At 38.5% G+C, this 25,768-nt stretch overlaps 4 protein-coding genes across 4 annotated transcripts in view; 3 read left to right on the forward strand and 1 right to left on the reverse strand.

The window, feature by feature from the left end:
- The window catches only part of LOC145484618 (uncharacterized), a 407,604-nt gene that overhangs the window by 360,057 nt on the left and 21,779 nt on the right, over positions 1–25,768 (reverse strand). The window lies entirely within an intron of this gene.
- LOC145484659 (uncharacterized) overlaps positions 1–25,768 on the forward strand; it is a 107,731-nt gene that overhangs the window by 22,120 nt on the left and 59,843 nt on the right. The gene's annotated exons all lie outside the window — the stretch shown is intronic.
- On the forward strand, positions 13,833–14,936 carry LOC145485501 (uncharacterized). Its single transcript, XM_081464164.1, has one exon. It carries the CDS (start codon positions 13,833–13,835, stop codon positions 14,934–14,936), a length of 1,104 nt encoding a protein of 367 aa, XP_081320290.1.
- LOC145485502 (uncharacterized) lies at positions 15,580–16,803 on the forward strand. Its single transcript, XM_081464165.1, has one exon. The coding sequence runs from the start codon at positions 15,580–15,582 to the stop codon at positions 16,801–16,803; it is 1,224 nt and encodes a 407-aa protein (XP_081320291.1).

Raw genomic sequence — 25,768 nt, forward strand, 5'->3', positions numbered from 1 at the left:
GACAACAAATATACATGTGTATACATAACCTGATGTTGGTTGCAAATCGTAGTTCATAATAGTCATCCTATTACAGGTAAGGGGGAAAGTTCAGAAAGTTTAGAACAGGTCTTCCCCCAGCACACCTTCTGTCTACAGGTGCAATAATTGAGAGGTTATATATATATGAAGAGTAATGTTAAGTTATAAACTTAACATTAAAATCTGACATTTGAACGCCTCCTTTGCTAAAACTAGTCACGATTTAATTGTTATCACTCCCTCTGAATTCATAGAGATTCCAGAGGAAAATTACCACCTAATGTGGAAGTCCTGTCTGCAAGTGAGGGAAATGACACAAAAAAGTTATAATGAAAGTAAAAAGAATCGTAAATGTTGATATGGTGTACATTGTACATCGTGTAAAGGTATTTTGTGTTTGCCAAAGGCATAACATTTCATGTATTGCTTTTTCAGGACAAATGATATAACAGTGACGTTTTAAAAAGTGTGATCAGAAAATGATGAGTACATTGTCCAGGCAGTACCAGTTTATGGACGGCATATGCAGACAGTAAGAGGAACTGTAAGCATTACCGGGTAAGTTTGTTTTATGCTTTTGACTTCTTGTACTTGGATTTTGTGTCATTTCATCACAAGAATAGGTAAGGAAAGATGCAACAGTTGTTGCAATTTATTTTTGAAGGCAAACGTATAAGTCTCAGCTGCCCATGCTGGATAACAGCCATGTGTAAACTGAATGTAAAGCAAACACACTGTTAAAGATGGGGCAACCCTAAAACGCAGAAACCGGAATCCGGAATCCAGAAACCGGAAACCGGAATCCGCAAATCAAAGAAAACAAGTTCTTCAAATACTCGAAAATTGTTTTGCTTAGGTTTTTGCCTGTAAAAAATAAGCGGCCAAGTAAAAAGGACCTCAAACTTAACCTTTTTTGAAACAAAAATTCCCCATCTGTTGAACTTCGTGCAACCGTTATTTCTAGTGAGGGCTATTATAATTATGAGAATCTTAGTAAAGTGCATCGTAATTTTATTCCAAGCAACCTGAGAGCGTCTAAAATAAGCTTGCTGGTAATTAACCGCGCGGCCATAGGCCGAACGCGGTTCATGTTCTACCCGTGGTTTACTGAGTTATTTTTTTGTAAAAAAAATACCTCTTAGTCGGCGCTTCGGGTATGTTATGAACAGGTCAATGGATGAGTGAGTGAGAGATGTATGTATGTCACACCAATCAGATTGGATCTACTATAAACAACCAATCAAATTTCATGTTGTAAAAGGAAATGGTATGTGAGAAGATTTGATCCCGATACAGCTCAGAACGGCCATATTTATTACCCAGGCAGTGAGGACTGGGTTTAAATTTCGGCTCCGTTTTTTTTTTTTTTTTCTTTTCCACGTTCAGTCACAAATCGCTGTCTGGTCTCTAAGGTGCATGCATCACCTGTGCATGCGTACAGCATATGGAATTTACAGAAGTTGTCGACGTGAAAAGTTAGCACGGATTCCATGATTTCTAGGGCGATGAAATCACATAGAAACGAACATACCGTTCGAGGTAGACCAACCCTAAAGGACGTTAAGCGTTTTCGGAACGGGTCGGCCTGGAAGCCTTATGAGAGATCAATTTACGAGCGAACATTTTGCGTGAATTTATCAAGAATCATGGAGCTATCAACCGGGGCTATCAACTCTTCAACTTGATAAAAAGCATCTTAGAAGCGTCGTCTTATTTTTAGACGTGGTCATGAGCCAAGTAGAATCCCAGCACGGACTCAAGAACGTCTGAGCAACAAGAGCAGAAAGGTTCGAGAATTTGTTTACGAGTGTATCTGTTCGATTACACCTGGATAATACGTTCTAAGAAACTTCGTAAAGTATAATAAAGTTAAAATCTCGAACTAAACGATATTCTCTCGTTATTTTCTTGTAACAGAGTTAATTACGGAAGCCCCAAAGGGACATCCACTTCTTAAAAATGGTATTTTTTTTTTGTAAATGGGAGTTTGCTTTTCGAAAATGGGAGTTTGTTTTTCGAGAATGGGAGTTAGTTTTACGAAAATGGGAGTTTGGTTTTCGAAAATGGGAGTTTGTTTTTCGAAAATGGGAGTTTGTTTTACGAAAATGGAAGTTGTTTTTCGAAAATGGGAGTTCGTTTTTTCGAAAATGGGAGTTTGCTTTACGAAAATGGGAGTTTGTTTTTCGAAAATGGGAGTTTGCTTTTCGAAAATGGGAGTTTGTTTTACGAAAACGGGAGTTTGCTTTTCGAAAACGGGAGTTTGTATTTCGAAAATGGGAGTTTGTTTTTCGAAAACGGGAGTTTGTATTTCGAAAATGGGAGCCTTGTTTTACGAAAATGGGATTTCGTTTTTCGAAAATGGGAGTTTGTTTTACGAAAATGGGAGTTTGGTTTACGAAAATGTGAGTTTGTTTTTTCGAAAATAGGAGTTTGTTTTACGAAAATGAGAGTGATGATAAAAATGATTGACAGGCCAAACACGACTCGTATTGGTCAAGATAGAGCTAGCCAATGGCGTAATGTACTTTTCGATCCTGATTTGTTTGCGCGTGAACAGCTACATTTGAATCATGTGGTGGCAGAACGACCAAAGGAGGATTAGACATATACATCGAGCTTGAGAAACATAAGCTCGATCAGATAGCTGCAAAAAAACATTAAAATGTCTCAAGATAAACGTATAGCTTTCTTGAAGTAAAGCTACGGCGTCTCCGAAGAAAAACGTACGAGGGCAAATATGATATCCGTGACAACAATCTCTACTGACTATTGTACTTGCAAACAGTTTTAATCACAGCCGGGCCAGGCGTCACAATATAGAATGCAAGTAAGCAACATGTTCACGGTAAATTTCGTATTTTGGTCCTTAAAAGCAAATACTTGGAGATTTAAAAAACATAGCTTGCAATAGAAATGAGTCAAACAATGTATAAACACATGGCAAATTACAGAGGTGTCAAACTCGACGAAGTGACATGCAGATAACAGCGGAAATCATGCAGACCTATGACCTATAAAAATTTGCCATAGCACGATCTAACGGCTCAACTCTACTTAAATAATAATAATAATAATAATAATAATAAAAATAATAATAATAATAATAATAATAATAATAATATTTAGTGAGGGAATCCAACTCGCCAAAGGCGGTTTTCAGTGGAGCCCTCCTAAATAAAAATCACCTAAAAATGACATAAATAAGAATTACTCCTTATAACACAGCATGAAGTGACCTTCATAAACACGAGGGAAGCGACCAAAACAAAGCCGGGTCGAGTGACCGAACAGAGAACGGCAAATGTACAAGTATCACGAACCGTAGAAGTCGTGAAGGCTAGTCAACCCTATTTTACACTGAAATGTCGTCAAAGACAAACAAAACAACGAGGTCGAGAATTGAAAACGTTACATTACGCCATTGGCTAGCTCTATCTTGACCAATAGGAGTCGTGTTTGGCCTGTCAATCATTTTCATCATCAAAAAAACCCTCCCATTTTCGAGAAAACAAACTCCCATTTTCGAAAAACAAACTCCCATTTTCGCAAAACAAACTCCCATTTTCGCAAAACAAACTCCCATTTTCACAAAACAAACTCCCATTTTCGTAGAACAAACTCCCATTTTTAAAAAAAACTAACCCCCATTTTTGTAAAACAAACTCTCATTTCCGAAAAACAAACTCCCATTTTTAAAAAAACAAACTCCCATTTTCGAAAAAACAAACTCCCATTTTCGAAAAAACAAACTCCCATTTTCGTAGAACAAACTCGCATTTTCGTAAAACAAACTCGCATTTTCGAAAAACAAACTCCCATTTTCGAAAAAGAATGAAGAATGAAACCCATGTAACGAATTAGTGTACATTTAAGCTGAAAGAAACTAATGTTGTTGACCCCAGCAAAACAATTCTCGGCTTGCACTGTCACGCAACCCTGATGCAATAAAAAAATTATTCGAAACCCATTTAATGGATAAAGTCAAGAAATTGTGATGTTATAGGAGATTAATAAAGATAACACTTATGTAATTTTTAAGTCTGTGCGTTTTCCCTAGCCTCAGATATTCGTCGAAATATTTTGCACAAATTTACAGAGCCCAGTATGGAGCCGCCATGTTGGTGTACCTCCGCGGTAAACCAACACTGCGGCCGGAAAATAGTGTAAACATCTGGAACTTACTTTGGCTATCTAGGCGACTGATTATCTGTATTGAGCAAACAAGCATTTACATTAGCACTTTTCCTAATACTTTAACTTCTGAATGGGCTGAAAATCACGAGATAAGTATATGTTTTTCGACAAACGCGTTCGTAGCTCAATGTCACGCACCGCCATAACTATGAAATTCAAAATGTCTCGCTTGCTAGGGAAACGCAAAAAACAACAACAACAACAGCAACAACGACAAAGGCTAAGGAAAATAGACTGAAACGTTCATAGGCTGATATAAAGACCTTGACTCATTTCACTCCCTAAAGACCTGCAAACTAGTAATAAGCTATTAATTGATTCCAAGAAATGCAATCAAAAGCAGAATAGTTTCAGCACATCGATTGAATTTCGTACGACTTCAAATGCAGAACATTTAGCTCAATTGCAATATAGCTAATGCTTCTCAGTATAACGACTGCCTGGGTACACGCAGCAAGCGTCTAGTTCTTCTATAAAAGAGGAGGAAGTATTCTTGTATTGGGCCTACTTCGACATTTTCTGTGGGTTAGGCTGAGGATTTTGTGGGCGGGTTTGATAATCATTTGCAACTGGATAATCAATCAAAGAAACATAGTGTTCGGCATATAACTACAAGCATGCGATGAAGGGTGAGCTTTTCCCATTAGATAAGTTTCTGAATTGAGTCTTAGCCGCTTTACCACTAGGTGAATGAAAAACAAGTTGATGTGGTTTCTATGATAGGATCAATTGTATTTTAGAGGGGCGGAGACTACGATTAATTTGATCAACAGAACAAAAAGATATTATCCCGTGACGATTTTACAATAATAATGGTTCTTGCTTACGTCTGGAATGAGAAGATACGTTTTAATGAAACTAAATCTTTTCTCTTCAATGTTGTCAGGGTTTTCGCTTATTCATATTACCAACTAACACGAATTGTAGTTGAAGAAAAAGGAAATTATTTTTGTTCAAGATAACAGGTATATGAAGTCTTGAGCGTTTTATTGTATTAAACACAAGGACTTTGGTAATTGAAAAATAAAGACTGACGAGTATGTTGCCAGTTTGGGATTTTTAGTCCGGGTTTGGAGCGGAGTGTGACAGTTACATACATACATCGGCCGGGGTTGTTTTAGTGTGCATGATGTTAAGTGTAATGGTAGCTAGTTATGAACGAGATGAGCCTTGAGTTTTGAAACAGTTTTTGAGTTAGTAGTATGCAAATGAAACGAGATATTTTTATTTTTAGCCACAAAGGTAACTTGATACTTTTGTTTTTCACAAGCAGTAAACTCAATTAGAGGTCACGAATCGTCGCTTCTAGTTCTTAGGGCATGTTTTAGAGGAGACGAGACTATTTAAATTTGAAACAGTTCTAACGTTTACAATGAAGTGCAGGTAACGATTGTTTTGTTCTTGTTGCATGCAAATATAACGAGTCAGATATATATTTTTTGTTTTTCACAAGGGAGTAAATTCAATTAGAGCTGACGAATCGTCACCACTTGTTCCCACGAGATGTTTGCTATCTTTAGTTACAATTGGTAACTTAACACTTTTGTTTTTTATATCGGAGTAAATTCAATTAGAGCTGACAAGTTATCGGCTATTGTTCCCAGGATATTGAAGAAAAAAGAAGCTTTCATTTCTGGACGGTTTTTACCTCTCTGCAGTGGCAGTTTAATATTTTTAATTGATGGGCATTTTATGACATTCATCTCAGTCCGATATTTTTTAAAGGTAAAAAGTATGAAAACTGATAAAATGTTCTTTGAAGACTGCGTGGCACCAAGTTAAAGTGCTATTTAATTAAATCAGACTTTCAACGTGTCAGAGAGGTTTCTTTCTCATTCTTTCTATTTTGGGTGAGGTAGTGTTGTTGCGTTGTGTTGTGTGAAAAGGGTAAACTTACGACTGGCATGAAATGCGAAAAGTTCTCTCAAGGACGTTCGTGCTAATTGTTTCTGCGCATCCTTACTGCGCACGCAAATTCACACCCCACGTCATGCATCGAGCGCGCGCGCTAAATACTAAAATGAACAATGATAGGACAGATGGCCATTGCTATAGCTTTGCGTGGATTTAATGATCTTGGACGTTCGGTGACTCCCACTTTTCTTACCAGAAACAGATTTTATTTACAATTATCGCCACATTGTCCAAAATGGACAAAAAATCAATGTGGGAAGTTAAAAAAAATTCAAGATTCTGTCCACGGGGCATCAAATCCTATCATCTTGCGGCTGCAAGGCGCGTGAAACTATGGTCGCTAAATGCGAACTTGTTCTTTAAGAAACCTCGTCAGTTGACTAAATTCACTTAAGAGTGCCTGCCTGTAAAAATCAGACAAATTCTTAATTTCGCGGCAAGGGTCGAAAATTCGATTTCGCTCATATTCTTATGGCAGATAGGCTAGGGCATGACAAAAACTACTGGATAGTTTTTTTTGGCAAAACATCCTTTTATTTCAAAGAAATATGCAAATTACCAAATTCCGTTAAAATCGTCATTTGACGTACCATTTTATTAAGCAAGTTTGAGAGCCTCGCATGCAAAACCACATCATTCTTCCCTCTTTAAAACACTCAAATATTTTTGTGCAATGTTTAAATGTGTACTGGGTTGATTTTAGGGAATGTTGCGTTGTCTCTTTGGGTGCAAAATAATTAAATTTCGAAGACATGTATTTTATTCACGTAAAAGTACTTCGTGAATATAATTAATTTTCACCATGTGCGAAACCTTCAAATGGATTAAGCTTCTGGTGGTTGGATCGCAGAAGGATGGTCTACAGATTCCTGTAAAAACTTCTTTGGGCAAATGATTGTGAGCGACGCGAGAGCTTTTCAAAGTATGTTAAAAATGCAAATATTTGACCATCCGTCGTCAAATTTCAATTTACGGGTTGGACGTACATTTTAGCATGCGCCACATGACTTGACCTATGTTAAGTTCAAATAGACACAAAGCTGATAATTTCGAAATGTTCTAACCTCATTTGCTGTAAAAGGCAGGTCCAAAGCCGATTTGACGTGTTTCTCTCACGATCTGTCGCACATAAAGCAGAAGTTTGCTTTTGTTTACATAACGTCCGATGTACATCGCCAACTGTCAACTTATTTAATGGTCGAATACCATGAATCGGTGACCATCTTTCTGCGCATATGAACATCACTGCATCTAAGTCAAAAACGGCTGAGTCATTTGTAGATAGTTGCTTGCTTTGCAGTGCGCCAAAATATTACGTTTGATCGATTGCTGACCATTGCTGATAAGCGTGTCGGCGCAGCACAATCTTACAGCCGTTATTTGTTCGTCACGCAATGCTGTCACGGCATATGCTGCACATTTGAATCTATTTTGTATAGAGCACTTTCAGGGTAAGTGAAACAATTTAATCATAGTTCATCTGTTTGTTCATATATATAATAATATGTGTATATTTATATAATCGTATTCTATAGTGTACGTGACCTCGGTCCAAATCACGTTTGTTTCAGACAACAGCTGATAAAACTAGTGCCTGTACTCACTAGAATTAAAAAAAAAAATCACCATAAACAAATTATAGATCAATGAAGCAAGAACTAGCTGAAATAAAAATAGGAAATCACAACGTGTCTAATTCGTGAGAAAAACGGACTAAATTTAATCAGTAATTACGTGAGTAAATAGCCCTGGCCATGCCATTTTGACGTATTTTGTTTGCTTAGTGGCGAGGCATTGGTGTATTTGTGGCAGAAAATAGAGGACTGTTGTCAGTACAGTCCAAAATTATTGTGAGTAAAATATTGTAAATAAAACACCTATTGACCGGTTATCTCCGTGGCCACCATTCGGTCGTTCCGATAAGGGTTTCATTATTGTCTTTACCCCTATTAAGCGGCCACCCAAAATTTAAAAACTTTGTTTTGGAAAGGGCGATGGCAGAAAAGAGTCTGAAATTGAAGGTGCATGACGAGTTATAATTCAAACACACACCTATCATGATTGTCTTGAATTGACTCCATGTTCACCAAGAAATTCACAACCCGATAGTGAAAAATTAAATATTCAAGGTACACCAACCTCTATTTAAGCGGCTAGCCCCATTAAGCGGTCACCACCCATTTCACCGTGGGTAGCCCACTGTATTGCATGTAAACCAAAAATAATTGCACAGCGCGAAAAGACCTAGGTATGAGTTTAGCGTTACAGTATTACGCAGGGCATGCAGGTAGCGGTGGTCGAGTAAAAGATAACAACAGGGGTAATGGTTATTCATTCTTTTCATTTCTTAATTTAATCTCTTCCTACTCAACGCGATTGTGTGCTCCTAGTGGTTCCAAGCCTTACGGAGCCTTACGTATTAGGATAGAAGTTGTCCTACCCCTACCCCCTAAAATGGGATGACAGCATTGCGTGACGAACAAGGAACCGCTGCAAGCAAGGATTCAAGCCATCAAACCATGATGATCAAACGTAATATTTTGGTGTAGTGCAAAGCAAGCAACTATCTACAAATGACCTAGCCGTTTTTGACTTAGATGCAGTGGTGATCATATGTGTCGAAAGAGGGTCACAGATTCATGGTATTCGACCATTAAATAAGTTGACAGTTGGCGATGTACATCGGACGTTATGTAAACAAAAGCAAACTTCTGCTTTATGTGCGACAAATGGTGAGGGAAACACGTCAAATCGGCTTTGGACCTGCCTTTTACAGCAAATGAGGTTAGAACATTTCGAAATTATCAGCTTTGTGTCTATTTGAACTTAACATAGGTCAAGTCATGTGGCGCATGCTAAAATGTACGTCCAACCCGTAAATTGAAATTTGACGACGGATGGTCAAATATTTGCATTTTTAACATACTTTGAAAAGCTCTCGCGTCGCTCACAATCATTTGCCCAAAGAAGTTTTTACAGGAATCTGTAGACCATCCTTCTGCGATCCAACCACCAGAAGCTTAATCCATTTGAAGGTTTCGCACATGGTGAAAATTAATTATATTCACGAAGTACTTTTACGTGAATAAAATACATGTCTTCGAAATTTAATTATTTTGCACCCAAAGAGACAACGCAACATTCCCTAAAATCAACCCAGTACACATTTAAACATTGCACAAAAATATTTGAGTGTTTTAAAGAGGGAAGAATGATGTGGTTTTGCATGCGAGGCTCTCAAACTTGCTTAATAAAATGGTACGTCAAATGACGATTTTAACGGAATTTGGTAATTTGCATATTTCTTTGAAATAAAAGGATGTTTTGCCAAAAAAAACTATCCAGTAGTTTTTGTAATGCCCCAGCCTATCTGCCATGAAAATATGAGCGAAATCGAATTTTCGACCCTTGCCGAGTTATTTTCCATTTTTATGGACAGGGACTCTTAGTAGGTCCACTTAAACAATATTTGGCAGAGAACACTTCACTTAAAAGATCTAATTGCAGTATTTTGGGGCTTACAGACACTGTGGCCTTATTCGCTAACTAAGCCCGATTTTTTTCACATTTAGGATGTTCTTCCGGGCATGTTCTCTCCAAAACGAAGTCGGTGACCCCCCATTTTTTTGCCTTTTTGGCAAAAGTAGATCATTACCTTTCTGCGTGGCAAGTGTAAAAAAAAACAGTATGTGGGAACATTTTGGGCGCGAACGTCCTTAACTTGAGTATTTTTGAGCAAAAATTCCTCTTAGGGGTTGGAAGGGCTATGTGATCGGTGAGTGAGGGTGTTATGCATGTGCGCGTGCCACACCAATCACAGTGTGGGTTGTATCATAGAGCGAATCAAATTGCCTATTAGAAAATAAGATGGTATCTACATTAATCTGGAGACGTGTCAGATTACTGTAGTTTGCTCAGTCAAACATTTTATGGCTTACTATTTAGTTATCTCATCATTACCGATGTAACATCGTATGTACATCATAAATTCCCAGTTTCTTTCTTGCTGTACATCGCAACCAAAAAAACTTGTCAAATGAACCAAATCGTTACTGTAAACAGTTCTATGAATACTCCTATCTCCGAGACTTTTAGTTCACAAAAAAATAACTCTTGCACACCTTGCGTGCCTATGTTTTTTTTTTTTTTCTCGGTGACCAGACCCAAACTTCCTCTTGGCCAAATTTTGAATGACGCAACCTGTGATGTTTATTCGCCAAAAGCTGTTGAAACGTTAATACAAGGCCAGTTACGGATACTGTTTTCTTTATTTGTGTGTAAAATATATTGGCTTTTGCTTTTATCGAAGCGTTGAATTCCAAGGGAAATAATAAATACGCTAAAAACACTAAAAGAGGGTACTACGTTAGCCATGGAATGCGCTGACATTGCAGCTTTCATTTTCGCTACGTGACAAATAAGATCGTGTTCACTTTCCAAGTTTATTTCGCCAGAAGCGATGGTCATTAATTTATTTGCAATTTTGCGAGTATTCTTGTCGGTTTCGGCAAATGAAGCGAATTCTTTGGCTGTTTCGTCGCAGCGGGTTAAGAGATTTGAAGAAAAATTAATTATTTGTCGAGGTAAACAAGGGCTTGCCAGAACTTGCAACGTATAAGTTAGTGCTAGGAGAAAAAAACACAACTGTTCTGAAATTAGCCGTGGATAGCGTAAACCCTCTGATTGTGTGACCTGCGTGACTACTTTAAAGCACAAACAAATTAAATTTTGACTTTTCAGGAAGAAAGCTGTTTATTAATAGCGTGACACTCGTTTCCTTTTGTATCATTCATAGGCATATCCCGAGCGAACTTCCAGATTAAGACCATTGCGTCATCATAAATTTCACAAAGGCTAAGAGTGATGGTGCAATAAGTTATAACACGGTTTGTGTTGATCAAGTGATGTGTTTACAGTAATCAATGAATCATCAAGGACTGCTTTGGAATGTGCACTGCGTTGTGGCTGTAGTATTAACAAAACAGTTAAATTTTAAAAACACGGTTATAAGATCTAAAAGATCTTGTTACCATTTTGTTTAATAATCTGCAATTTACTGGAGGTATAAATTTACCCTTTATGTCTAGTAGATACTGAACAAGATAGAAAATGTCATAGAGAACAGGATGTCCGTCAGTGGCAGCCCCCTGTACATTGACGGTCACGCCCCCACTTTCGAGGTCCAAAGGCTAACCTAGCTCATCTAAATATAAAATTTGATTTTTCCAACAGATACGAGACTAATTCCAGATCAACACTATTTCCACACTGATACTGGGACAAGTCAGCATTTGATATTCTTGGCGGCCATCATATTAAAACAATTTATAGAAATATTGCACGCTTACTTCCGTCTGCTTCTTGCTTGCTAACACATTGGACCACATGTTGTTAAAAAAATGCTAAAAGACTGCCAGAAACTCACCGCAATAGCTTGTTGTTATTGTACTACTCACCAGTCTTCTCAGAACAATTTGATCTAGACAAGAACCGTGCTCTCACCAGGGCCAGGTTGAACAAAAGATGACTAACTTAGCCTATGAGCAGGCTCTCGTGTTTGGGCCAGGGGCATAAGCGGCAAAGCCGCATGAAGGCACTCGCTCACATGCCAATGCAGAAAAACACTAGACACCTATTTAGCCTGCTCAGACACTAGAGACAGATATCAGAGCCTGCTCGCAGACTATGAGTAACTCTATCCACCCGAAAAATCACCAATACTGACTGGATAGTGATTTATCCAATGAATAGCTTTATCCAGCTTTTGAACAATCTGGCCAGATGTATAGCTAAGGGTTGTTCAGAACTAGTCAATAATTTTTTAGCAGTTACAGCTTGTGGCTGAAGTAAAGCCAAGAAAATAAATAACAGCAAAATAATTTTTTCCCATATTTATTTATGAGACATTGCTGAAGTGAATTATTTCTATCATCATTCATAATATCTGGATTCCGGATTCTGATTTCGGGTTCCGGATTACGGTTTCCAGTTTCAGTGTTTTAGGGTTGCCCTTATTGATGTACGTGCATGTTAATCTTGAATAATCTGAAATTTCAGAGAGTTTAAAAATATCATATCATATCTTTGATGGTTCTGAGGTGGAGGGCTGTTACATGTACAAGTAAATGTCTTATGCACGGTTTTTCACTTGTTATGATTCAGCTGCCAATAGTTTCTGTAATCTGTTGGTGTGCAACGATCTACACCAATATTTCATCCTACTAATGTACGGTGTATATTAATTAACCAAATTATGCTGTTTTTAGTTGACCAATGTTACTACATAGTAATGTGATGTTGAAACGCAAACATTTACAAACATGCCCAGTGTCAACTTGTCAAATATATGAACTGACCAGACAGTCTAGATTATAAAATTTTCTGAAAGTTGGAATTACCAGGTAAGATATTTCTTGAATATCATTTTGTAATTAATGATTTCTCAGACATTGTCGTATCGTCATTGATTATAATTTCACATAATTTCGCGCGCATTACGCGACAAACGATAATTGCCCAATTACAGTATCACTGACCAATTGACACAGAAACAACTGTGATAAGACATTATCTGAAGGCCATCGGGTAAATATTCTTTCGTATTTCTTTCTGTTATCTGAAGATCATAAATAGACAATTTTGTATTACTTTGTAGATTTCGAACTACATACTACATATTATATTGACTGATCATTGTTTCAATTATACGCTACGCTTCTGCTACCATATGGAATAAAGTTGTTTGAAACCGAGAGCCTATTGAATATTGGTATACACCGATACATTCGAAATCCGTGAGAATCCTCCAGGAATGGCAGAAGAAGCGAAGAAAGAACAAGCAAAGAGAATTAGGACCTCAGCCAAGGCACGATTCCCAAGGAAACGAAATGAATTCTTTAAGTCCGTCGAGGAAAACAAAGGTGTGGAAACAGTTAAAAGAACATTTGCGGACTTACATGAAGCTTGGAATACCGTCGAAGATAAGCATGATATTTACATAATACACTTAGCCGAAGACGAAATAGAGCAAAACGAAGCATGGATAAACGAATTGAAAGAATTGTACGAAGAAACAGCGACTACTCACACGCAGTACGTCAACGATCGAACCTTACACGAGCAGAAACGAGTGGAAGAATTTCACAAACAAGAATCAATGAGACTTGAACAAGAAAAACTCAGACGACTACTGGAACAATTTAGTATAAAAAAGAAGTCCATGGGAACTATCTTTGACACACTAGTCAAACACGCATACGACACGATGGAATCACAAAATAAAGACGTAAACGCTCCCGAAGCTTTGCGCAAAACCGAAAGAGATTTAGATATCGCGCTCGTGGACTGTAAGACACTGCATAACACAATGCTCTAGCTACTTGACCACGAAAACGTCGAAAAGGAAATCGAATGGATTCGAAACATGCACGCTCGCCATCAAGAGATCAGTGGCCGTATCGAAGCATTTATCTCGACTAAAAGAACGATAACAAGGCGAAAGACAAAGGCAATCCGCTACAACTCGAAAAAATCAAGATGCCGTCATTTCACGGAAATGTAAGAAATTATCCACAATGCAAAACAGACTTTGAAAAACAAATCATGCCGTCAATTAATGCCGAGAACGCACCACATGTTCCCCGATCATGTCTTGGAAAGGAACCAGCCGATAAGGTAAAAGCGTCGATGATGATATTAATGCAATGTGGAAGAGACTGGACGAAAAATACGGCGATCCTGCAAAAGTCGCTGACGTCGTAATATGTGCAATTCAAAACATGAAACCTATCAGAGAAGGCGAAAACGTCATCGACGACGGTTACCGAGACTTGAGAAGGTTAGGTCTAGAGAAAGAAATAAGCACAACCAGTTCTGTGAGCATAATAGAAATAAAATTACCAAATGATGTGAAAAGAGAGTGGGCAAAACTGGTAAGCTCCGAACACAGTCCCGTCGATAAAAAAGACAAGTTTCCAAGTCTGTTAAGATTTCTCCTTGAACAAAAACAAGCAATAGAATACGAAAACGCAGAACTACGCTCAAACAGCAACCTTCCAGTAAGGAGCTCACTTCATTATCTAGAGAAAAGGAATGACAAAGTCACCATCCTAGAAGGACAAGATACATCACGCTACAAGCGAAACAAATGCCTATACCATGAAGGTGCTAATCACTGGACTAATGAATGCAGACTTTATCTCTCAAAACCAGTACAAGAAAGGCGTGACACATTAAAGCAAAAGGGAGCATGCTGGTCCTGCTTAAAACGGGGTCACAGAACTCAAGACTGTAGAGGCAAGAAACCATGTGGCGTTAACGACTGCAAAAGGTTTCACCACAAAACACTACATGAAGAAGAACAGGACAAAAAATCGCCAACTAACATTGTTTCCGCAGGCGGTACTGCAAGTGTATGCAATAACGAAATTGAAACGTGCTTACTCCAAATACAGAAGATACCTACAAAGAATGGATTCGCAAACATCTTGTGGGACACAGGAGCGTCATTATGTTTTATTACAAACGCAAAAGCAAGAGCTGAAAACCTCAAGGGTATCAAAACGCAACTGTCAATTATCAAAGTAGGCGGAGAAAGTGAAAACGTGGACACCTTTAAGTACAAGCTCCCACTTATTGACAAGCAGGGCAAAACAGTCGTATTCGACGTTTACGGAATCGACAAGATAACCTCCCCCATACCAGCAGTCGACATAAAAGGGGTCTCTAAAATATTGAAACCCGTATACGAGGACGAATTAATAAGGCCCACCGGAGAGTTTGATACCTTAATAGGCTATGAATATTGATATACACCGATACATTCGAACACAGACTTCCATCCTTTAAAGGAACAAAGTTCTGGACATCTACTTTTATTGAGAAATCAACTCGGACGACGCTTAGGTGGAACACACCCAGTTCTCAAGGTAATCAACGAAAAGTCCCTCATTGGAACTATGCACGGCCGTCATGTCAGGATGGCAGAAATCGAAGACTTCTACAACATGGAGAATCTCGGGATACAATGTAAGCCTCGCTGCGGTGGATACAAGTGCGGTAGGTTCTCACTCGGTAGCAACACCTACACAATCAAGGAAGAAAAGGAGTTAGCATTAATTGAGAAAAATCTGAGCCATGACGCAAAAGGGAAATTCTGGACTGCAGAATACCCTTGGATCAGAGATCCTTTTGATCTCCTAGACAACAGAAGGCAGCATTCGGCATGCTAATATCAACCGAAAAACGACTTTCTAAAAATAGGAAACACGCTGAAATTTATCAACAACAGAGACAGGACATGATAGATAGAGATGTAGCTCGCAAACTAACACGAGAAGAATTGCAGAAATACAAAGGACCTGCTCACTACATTTCACATCACGAAGTGCTAAAGCCAGACTCCAAAACCTCACCAGTAAGAGAATTGTCTTTAACAGCAGTGCCAATTACATGGGTCATGTACTAAACGAATATTGGGCTAAGGGACCCGACCTTTTAAACAGTCTACTAGGAATACTCATCAGATTTAGAGAGAATGAAATAGCACTTATCGGCGACATCAAGAAAATGTATCACACAGTCAGAACCGGAGTGATAGAACAACAAACGCAACGCTTCCTCTGGAAGGATGTGGATACAACTAGAGAACCAGACACGTACGTTATTCAGAGGGTTTACTTTGGAGATAAACCTTCTGGAACTATAGCAACTGCAGCACTACGAAAAACAGCAGAGATGGGTAAAGAAAATTACCCGAAAGCATCTGAGCTACTCATAAACAACACATACATGGATGACATCATTAATAGCGTTGACAATGTTGAAACTGCCAAAAAGCTCACGAATGAAATGGAAACCATCTTGAGTAACGGAAACTTCAAAATAAAGGTATGGATATATTCACATGACAATATTGTTTCAGACCAGGAACCTATACCGACAGACATGAAAACAGCACATGAGAAAGTACTTGGTGTTGTATGGAATCCAGTTACAGATAATTTCTACTTCGAAGTCAAGCTTAATATCACACCCAAAAGCAAGAAACGACTCCCCAAGCAAAATCAAGGGACGACTACTAATGCTTCCAAGACTCTAACGAAGAGGATAATTCTATCACAAGTAAATAGTGCTTATGATGCACTCGGATTAGCGGGTCCTCTGAGCGTCAGGGCAAAGATTCTCATGAGACGATTGTGGCTTCACCACCCAAAATTGAAATGGGATGACCCTATACCCGAAGAAGATCACCAGAATTGGGCTAACTTCTTCCAGGATCTAAGTGAGATGGAAAAGATTAAAGTCAATCGAAGCATTAAACCTAGAGAAGCCACGGGAAATCCAATCCTCGTAATATTCAGCGACGGATCTAATGATGCATATGGAGCACGTGCTTATGCTAGATGGAGACTTCTTAATGGAGACCACGAAACCAACCTCATCTTGTCCAAAAACCGCCTCGCACCTTCCAAGAAACTATCAATGGACCAGATAGAGCTCTGTAGTGCAGTGTTAAATAAAAGATTAAAAACCACAATAACAGAACAATGCAGATACCGTTTCGAGAAATGTTATCACATCACTGACTCTCAAATCGTTCACTCCATGATCCAAGAAGAATCCTATGGATTCAATACCTTCGCCGCAGTGCGGGTAGGAGAGATCCAAGAGTGAACCAATACGAAAGACTGGTACTGGACCGCAAGCAAATTTAACGTAGCTGATTTGTTAATCAAACGATATCGACATAAACAGTAAGTGGCAGAAGGGACCGGACTTCCTTAAACTACACGAATCTGAATGGCCAATAACGCAAACATACTCGGAACAAAAAATCCCCATCAATACGATTAAACTGAAACTATCTTCACCAGCCATCCAAACTAACCCGAGAGACACACTTGCGTCGAGGATAAACATCGAGAAATATTCAAATTACAAAAAATGCTACGAGTTACTGCCCGAATTTTGACCATGTACAAGAAAGACCTGAAGCCGACATTGAAAATGCAACACGAACGCTAACAGCAGGTGACATCGACAATGCCGAACGTTTCTGGATTCTTGAATCACAGTCTTCGATGCAAAAGGATATCCTATCGGGTAAATACAAGCGGCTCTGCCCTCGCAAACGAGATGATGGAATTTACGTTGTTGGGGGACGTGCTAGAGGATGGGTGGAAATGAGTTATAACAATTTGAAAGCGAGATCATCTTACTACCATATGGGCATAGATTTTCACGTCTATGTGCCGAGCACATACATTGTCGAGGTCATCTGGGAGCGCTATCAACTGCAAGCAAAATACGAGCAAAATTCTGGATCGCTGAAACTGGTGAAATCCATGCAAGAAATTGGACAAGAAATTGAACGAACAAATCATGGGAAGACTCCCGATTGAAAGATTAAAACCTGCCCCAGCATGGACCTACACAGCATTAGATCTATTTGGACCATCTAAGATAAAGGATGAAGTTGAAAAACGAACAACTGGATAGGCATATGGAATTATTTTCAACTGCCTCGGTTCAAGAGCTGTCCACATAGATATTTGACCAGACTATAGTACCGAAAAATTCTTAATGGTACTCCGCAAATTTGTATCTATAAGAGGCTATCCATCCAAGATCTACTCAGACAATGGTTCCCAATTAGTAGCCGCAAGTGATGAATTAAAGAAGATGGTCAAAAATTTAGACCAAAAAAGAGTTTACAGGAGTATGGATGCGCAGAAGGATTTCAATGGGTGTTCTCTTCAACAGACGCCCCTTGGCAAAACGGTGTCTCAGAAGCGTTGATAAAATCAACGAAAAGAGCCATAACAGCAGCCATCGGTGAAAGCATTCTGACATTTTCTGAATTACAAACTGTGTGTTATGAGACTTAATGAGAGACCGATTGGACGACATCCAACTTCCCCGGATGACAAGTACTTGTGCCCTAACGATCTTCTCCTGGAACGATCCACATCTAAAATACCTTGTGGACCGTTTACATACTCAGCCGATCCACGCCGTCGATTTGAATTCGTTCAAATGGTTACAGACAACTTTTGGAAGAAATGGACGAGAGATTATTTTCCAAACCTGTTAATACAACAGAAATGGCATACTGCACATAGAAACTTAGAAGTAGGAGACGTTGTTCTTATCCAGGATTCCAATCTAATCGGAAACCAATGGAAACTGGGGAAAGTATCAAAGGCATTCGAAGGACCAGACGGCAAAGTACGCAAGGGTCAAGTACAATATAAGAACCCAAAACCTGGAGAACCGGTATTGAAATACAACGGAAGAGGTTACGTCACAATTGAGAGACCAGTTAACAAGTTGGTCGTTCTGTTACCGTATGATGAACATAGACTACCTGCATAATAACTTGAGCAACATTCTATTACTATAAACGAAAATATTAGTTTAACTCGTATTTGGCGGGGGGAGTGTATCGTCATTGATTATAATTTCACATAATTACGCGCGCATAACGTGACAAACGATAATTGCCTAATTACTGTATCACTGACCAATTGACACAAAAACAACTGTGATAAGACATTATCTGAAGGCTATCGGGTAAATATTCTTTCGTATTTCTCTCTGTTATCTGAAGATCATAAATAGACAATTTTGTATTACTTTGCAGATTTCGAACTACATACTACATATTATATTGACTGATCATTGTTTCAATTATACACTACGCTTCTGCTACCAAATGGAATAAAGTTGTTTGAAACCGAGAGCCTATTGAATATTGGTATACACCGATACAATTGTTTTCTTCAAGAAAAGATTCATACCTCACATAGAGGTTTTTTTCTTTAAGTGCTCCCTCCTCCTGTTACTTTGGAATTTCTAATGACTGGCTATGAATGGGTGTTGGGTGTGAATATCGTCTGCAACTGCACATTCAGATTAAGTCAGCAAGAACATCAGTATTTATCCTGACAAAGTCTGATTTTCGGCCTGGATGGCCCTTTGATTGGGACTGTGCACATTGTTGTACTGCGGTACAGTGAAACCCCGCTCTACGGACACCCGCTTAATACGGACACCTGCTTCTAACGGACAGTTTTCTTTGTCCCGACAACTAAAAAGCTCATATATTTTCTCTTAAATTAGCCTGCTCAATAAGGACACCCGGATAATGCGGACACTTTATCATGTCCCTTTGGTGTCCGTATTAACGGGGTTCCACTGTAATTTACTTATCATGTCATCGTTTAGTTAAATAATTGCTTTTTTTTTGGCTTTAAAATGATATTTATTGTGCTTGGTTTATGTTGCTCTTAAATCAATTTTGTGATAACCTGCATTGGGCATGGCATAAATTAATATTTTGCCAACACGAAATGGAGAACTGGGTCTTAAGCAAAGTTGCAGGATTAGTATTTTTGTAGAAAGAAAGAGTTGAGAAATTTGTAACATTCTACCGACAGCCTTGCCATTCACAACGTCCAATAAGGTTAATTTGTTCCCCAGTGTTGTACAAATAGTGTTCTCTAATTTATAAATTATTTCAATCTGTACATGTTTAAATGATTGCCTTATAACCCCAGGTCCAGCTTTGGTGCATGTAGGATATTGATGTATTGTTTATCCATTTTACTGTAAATTATATTTAATTGATGTGTCAATCAAAACATATCTTGGATATGCTGGCTTTTTGTTCCAAATATACCTATGCCTCATAATCTTTGAGTGCGTTTGGTTCTGTAGTACAGACAAAATACACGTACATAATATAACTTACTCATAGCGTACTTATAATTCTTGACATAATTTATTCACAGCAAAATTAATTAATGGTACCCAATAACAGATCCTGTAGTCCACAATCTCAGTCGAGAAAAAGAACAAATCACTTTGGAATTGAATAATAAAATTATTATCAGAAGTCTATGCAAGTATTCATGATTAGCAACAAAATATCATATTTATCGTTCATGCCAGAGTGATTTTGCTTATACTTATACTTTGGGATTGTAAACTTCTTTTGTTTTGGAGTCCCCATGTTAACTAAGAAAGAATGTAATGATTAATAACAATGTCTTGTCTTTCTCAATAAGAAAGAACAAGAAATGCCACCAAAAAGCACAGAAGACAGTTCTGTTATGTGGTCAACATTTTTGGTGGCTCCCCTGAAATCCTTGAAATCGTGGCTCTATTTTCATCATCACACCATCTGACACCTCAATCTGCTGATGTAATCCTATTTCGGGTTGAAACTATAAAATCGCTCGCAGTTTACTTCACATACATGCATGTACATGTTGGATTATTTTCATTAGTAACAACATTCCAAAAAATAACTGCTTTCAGGCTTGGCCAAATCTATATATTAGTACTTCGTGAATGTAATTAATTTTCACTATGTGCGAAACCTTCAAATGGTTTAAGCTTCAGGTGGTTGAATTGCAGAAGGGTGGTCTACAGATTCCTGTAAAAAGGTCTTTGGGCAAATGATTGTGAGCGACGCGAGAGCTTTTCAAAGTACGTTAAAAATGCAAATATTTGACCTTCCGTTGTCAAATTTCAGTCTACGGGTTAGACGTATATTTCAGCATGCGCTACATGACTTGACCTATATTAAGTTGAAACAGACACAGCTGATAATTTCGAAATGTTCTAACCTTATTTGCTGTAAAAGGCGGGTCCAAACGGCGATTTGACGTATTTCTCTCACTATTCGTCGCATATAAAGCAGAAGTTTACTTTTGTTTACACGACGTCCGGCGTCCAATGTACTTTGAAAAGCTCTCGCTTTCGTATCTTTGCTTGAAATCAATCTTTCTCCGTAGAAATTTGTTTTAAACGAAAGATATCAATGCGATCTATCTGATAAAGCCAAAAATATATATATATTTTTGTTTATAAATGATCAATTTTGGGGTATAAAAATACGTTAATAGGCTGGTGTCGAAAGCGCTCAACGAGAACAAGGTGACCGATATTGAGTTCCAAATCGTCACTGACGAAATCGGCAATTAGCTTATAATCACCAGACCCTCAAAGAGGGTGTTCGGGCTAAAGTCACGCGAAAGCCTTCTCCTCAGTCCTCACAAAATGAGTTTGAAAATCTCAACAGAGGGCTTAGAATTGAGGTTAGCAAGGAACTTTAAAAAAAGCTGATGGCAGAAAGTTTGGAATCAAATTTGAAAAATTCACCACAGGCTTTCATTTCTGTCAGTGATTAAAAACGAAAAAAATGTGTGAGCACCCACGTGTAACACACTAGCGAAGGTCAACCCAATATTGCCTTCATATGTTTGGCCCGGTCCAAACGCCGCTCCACTCATGTGTCAAACCAAACTTGATTAAGTTCGACTTTAGAGCGACTTTGGAGCGACGGCTGGTTCAGACGGTGTACTTGTGTCGAACGTAATTCGGGAAGCCGGTGGTAACGTTTTTCGACGAAAAAATATGCGTTCTGAATTCACGAACTCTGTCCATATAGAAAAGCTGTGACTAACATTCCGCTGTTATCATGCTGTTATAGCAATATTTAGGGAAGCAAATTCAAACTCAAGGTTCAGTGTTTGTATTTAGACAGGTTTTCTCCCGGTTAAATCGACTTGTTAAAGGGAAATCTAATAAGCTGGGCTATTATCACGAAGAAAAAACAAAAAATGAATTTACACTAAAGAAACTCGCTTATACAGTTCCGCTTTTCATAAATCGAAGGCATACTGGTGTTTTGTTGTCTTTATTTTTAGCGACGACTTTGAACTTCATGCATGACTGGTCACGCCACTCAATTTTGAGCCAATCACGAGTCCCGTTATATGAAAAATAAATTACAGTGATTTATGCATTGGGTTCGACCAGAAGCATATCACCTCGAAGCGATTAATAGGCCCTTTGCAGCTGGGGTCACGTGACCAAATTTTTCCTAAAAAAAATTTGTATTATGGGCTATAACTAAAAGAATGCCAGAAATGGAAAGAGCGCATTGAAAATACCAAAATGGCCAAGTTTGAGGCCCCAGGAAAAAACGAGTAAGTTTATACCATAGTTTGAATTTTCGGAAAATTTAGAGGATTCGTATGGAAAATGTTGCTGGAGAGCAAGGTCTTGCTCTCCAGCAACATTTTTCCATACAAATCTTCTTATTCTTTCAAAAATTCAGACCATCATAAAATCTCATTCTCTGATGATGGGGGCCTCAAACTTGGCCATTTTGATATTTTCGACATGCTTTTTCCATTTCTGGCATTCGTTAAGTTATAGCCCATAATTTTATGAAAAGTAGGTCACGTGATGGCTTAGCTGCAAAGCGCCTATTCCGTTCCAATGCTGGGGTTTTTTAGCGAACGAATCAAAATTTACTTCCTAATATGGAGCGTTGCTTCTGCCGGAGCAATGGCGGACACGGTTGTTGTTTTCGTGTTGAGAGTAGGTTGTCGTTTTCTCAACCTTTTTCTGAGCTTATCAAGAGAATCAAACGAACTTTTTCTAGGAGCTGCTAGTGTAATATCAAGGCCAGAGATTATCGAAGTCTCAATTGCAGGTAAGCATATTTTTGTATCAAAACGAGTCTGAAAATCACGTTTATGTTGAAAATGTTTGTTGAGCACACCGGCGTTTGACAAACAATCTTTTGGTCGTTTGCTGGGAGACAGGGATCAGTGTTGTGATTATTTTTGCATGGAACTTTACTACGATACATGTAGTTCATTTTAAGAAGTCTGGGGCTCCCGTCGTTTTTACAGGGTTAATAAACGGTCAAAATCGGACTTGAAATTTGGGGCTTTTTCCGTGAATTGTGTCATACCAGGTCATACATTCGCGGTATTTCGCGGGAGTTGGTGTGAATCCTACACGTGTTTTTTTTTTTGTTTTTTTGTTTTTGTTTTTGTTTTTTTTTTCACGACAAGTGCATAATTTTGTGGCTCGGTTTGTTCCTTTAATATTTTAATGTTTTCTTGCTAATTTGTTTTTGTAGAGTGTATGTAATCCGTTTGTTTGGCCAATGTTCGGACACTCTCGTCACAACCAAGAGGAAACAATTGTTCAAGCAAGTATAAATTAATCTGCAAGAACTTCGATCTCGTTAATGATAAATTCGTTGCAGTGTAAATATATCGAATCAATTATAGTAAATTTTTCCTATCATGTTCATCGCCTGTCTTGAATTGTTTTCTCAATTGTTGTTCAGTCATCTACAATAATTTGACTGCTTTTCAGAACTCCCAGTTCTTCATGGCTCTGTCAATTCTAAGCCCGCTCATCCCCCCGCGCTTTTGACAGTTTGTTTTGGTGCACAGAAAATCTCCATGGTGGGGCCGTGAGATAAGTGCAGATGTTCCACCCATGGGATAGTGTCCAAATGCCATGTTTTTGTTACAATGGTACTGCTGTGTACTCATTAGCACTAATATAACGTGAAAAAGCATCTTCTATTTGGTGACTAGCCTGTTAAAGTTTGATTTGGACTGTTTACATTCATGTACTTAACTTTTGTTGTATAAAGCATATTGAAATATTGATTCATACGTGGTCAAAAGTAATGCACACTGGTCTCCACAAAGACAAACTCACAAACGTGATGTTTGCAGAGAAAACTCATTTAATATAGAGTCCATTGTTATTATAAAAATAACAATAACTTACCTCTCAAGGTTTCTTTTAAACACTCTAGACCCTTTTGTCCTACATTGATCCTCTCGTGTGTGAATGACCATCATGAATTTTTGCGGTGGTGCTCTGACACAAGCAACTTTACAAAGGGTTAAATCTCAGAAAGAGAATTTAAATCTACATTCTTTACTAAGAGTTAATCGTTTTGATGCTTTCGTTTTTTAAAAGTACCAAATTGAATATATAATTCTTTGTAATGAAATTCTTTGTAATGAAAACTGTGAAATGCCCCACCCTGGGCAGCCCTTTGGAAGCAAATGCCCCCATTGTGGGAACCTAGCCCCTATCAAATGCCCGGGGCGGGGGATGACCACGACACTAGTTCCCTTTGAATTTTGGAAGTAGTACTTCAAGATAACACATAAGCTTCCATAATCATTAACTGTATGTTTATTTCACATTACAGTGAAACCTTGTTAATGCTAAGTCTTATAATACTCAAGGGGCCATGAAAATTTCGCTGTATTAAACAGGGTGGCTGTATTGACGGTGTAGTGTCAAATTTCATTACAGGGATCTATAAAGTAACTTCTTTGAAAAGGAAATTGTGTGATTAGTTAAACATGGTACAGATAATTTGAATAAAAAAATAGTATCAGTATTGTTTCTCAGTATTTGTTTTGTTCAGTCTATTATTTATGAATGCGTTTTGGTTAAAAGTCATATGATAGAGGTAAAATTATTTAGGATTATATAGGTTAACATTTCATTTGTTTACAGTTTTCTGGTAAGAAATATTCTTATTAAAAATGGTCACCCATGCCAGAGGCAGCTTCAACAAAAGGGCAAATGGAAAATGTAATTTGAGATAATCCTAAACTGGCATAAATTACTATTTTGCTGGCACAGAGCAGCGGGATCGGGGAAGGTTCGAGGTGCGCAGTGTTCAGTGGTTAGTTGTCATTAGCAAGGTGAGACATTCTATGGTCAGCCTTCAGTATATACAGTTGTAAGGTTTGTTTTCCTTTTCTTAGCTATGCGCAATCGTGACTTTCAAATTGTATATATTTTTTTAGTGCTGTCATTTTATTACATCACTGTAGTTTACTACATTTGTGTACACTACATTTAATTAGGATACCCTAAAACCCCCAAGGGTGGCACCGCTACCTTGGTCAGGGGCACACTTTCCCTTATTTTTTCCTCCAGCTGGATTTTTGGGGATTTCTTTTCCGGCTTTGTTGCACTTAGTTTTCGAATCTTTGAAACATCTGGTAAGTATTGACACTGAATAAATGGGACAGTAGCTTTGCTGTCCAACCCACCCAATTTAATTGCCATGTGTGTCGGAATGAGTACTGGGGGCAAAATCTTTCTCATTCACACAAAGATTAAACCAGAACCAGCAAGGGTAGATCAACGATTTTGGAAGAGGGAGGGACGGGGGGTGGCTGGTACCTCGGGGTTGCACAGTGTTTGTATCCTTTTTCAAAAACAAATTTCCAGGACTTTTCCAGGATTCAGATTGATTTTTCCGGGGCTCTAAAATTCACATTAACCCTTTCACTCCCATGATCTTAATTTTAATTCTCCTTACTGTCTGCCATAAATTTCATATTTTTCTACTTGAGTTTAACAGATTTCCAGAACTTTCCAGGTCCAGTAGCCCTTTTCCAGGACTTTCCAGTCCTGGAAAATGCCACAATAATATTCCAGGACTTTCCAGGTTTTCCAGGACCCGTACGAACCCTGGTTGCAGAATTAATGGGACATGCCCCTAACTCGTCCCCAGTTGACTTCTACAGGAGATACAGCACAGGGAGAGATGGGTACCAAGAAAGGGAGCGCAAGGTGAGATGGGCAGGTCAGCCCCTGCTCCTCCACCTCGCGTGCTGCCGTGTGCTATATGAAAACGACTGGGGACGAGTCAGGGACATGCCCACAAAATGTTGCTTTTTGCGAATTGAGACCTACATGTTATCAAAAACTATTATACCAGAAATACTAGCAATGCCACAAAGTGGAAATTGCAATGAATTAATAGGTACCTTTTCAGAGT

Source organism: Orbicella franksi, chromosome 4 (assembly GCF_964199315.1).
Source record: "Orbicella franksi chromosome 4, jaOrbFran1.1, whole genome shotgun sequence".
NCBI lineage: Eukaryota > Metazoa > Cnidaria > Anthozoa > Scleractinia > Merulinidae > Orbicella > Orbicella franksi.

Excerpts from the sequence above, each read along its gene's own strand:
- LOC145485501 (XM_081464164.1), top strand. The coding sequence starts at position 13,833 with ATGTGGAAGAGACTGGACGAAAAATACGGCGATCCTGCAAAAGTCGCT.
- LOC145485502 (XM_081464165.1), top strand. The coding sequence starts at position 15,580 with ATGGGTCATGTACTAAACGAATATTGGGCTAAGGGACCCGACCTTTTA.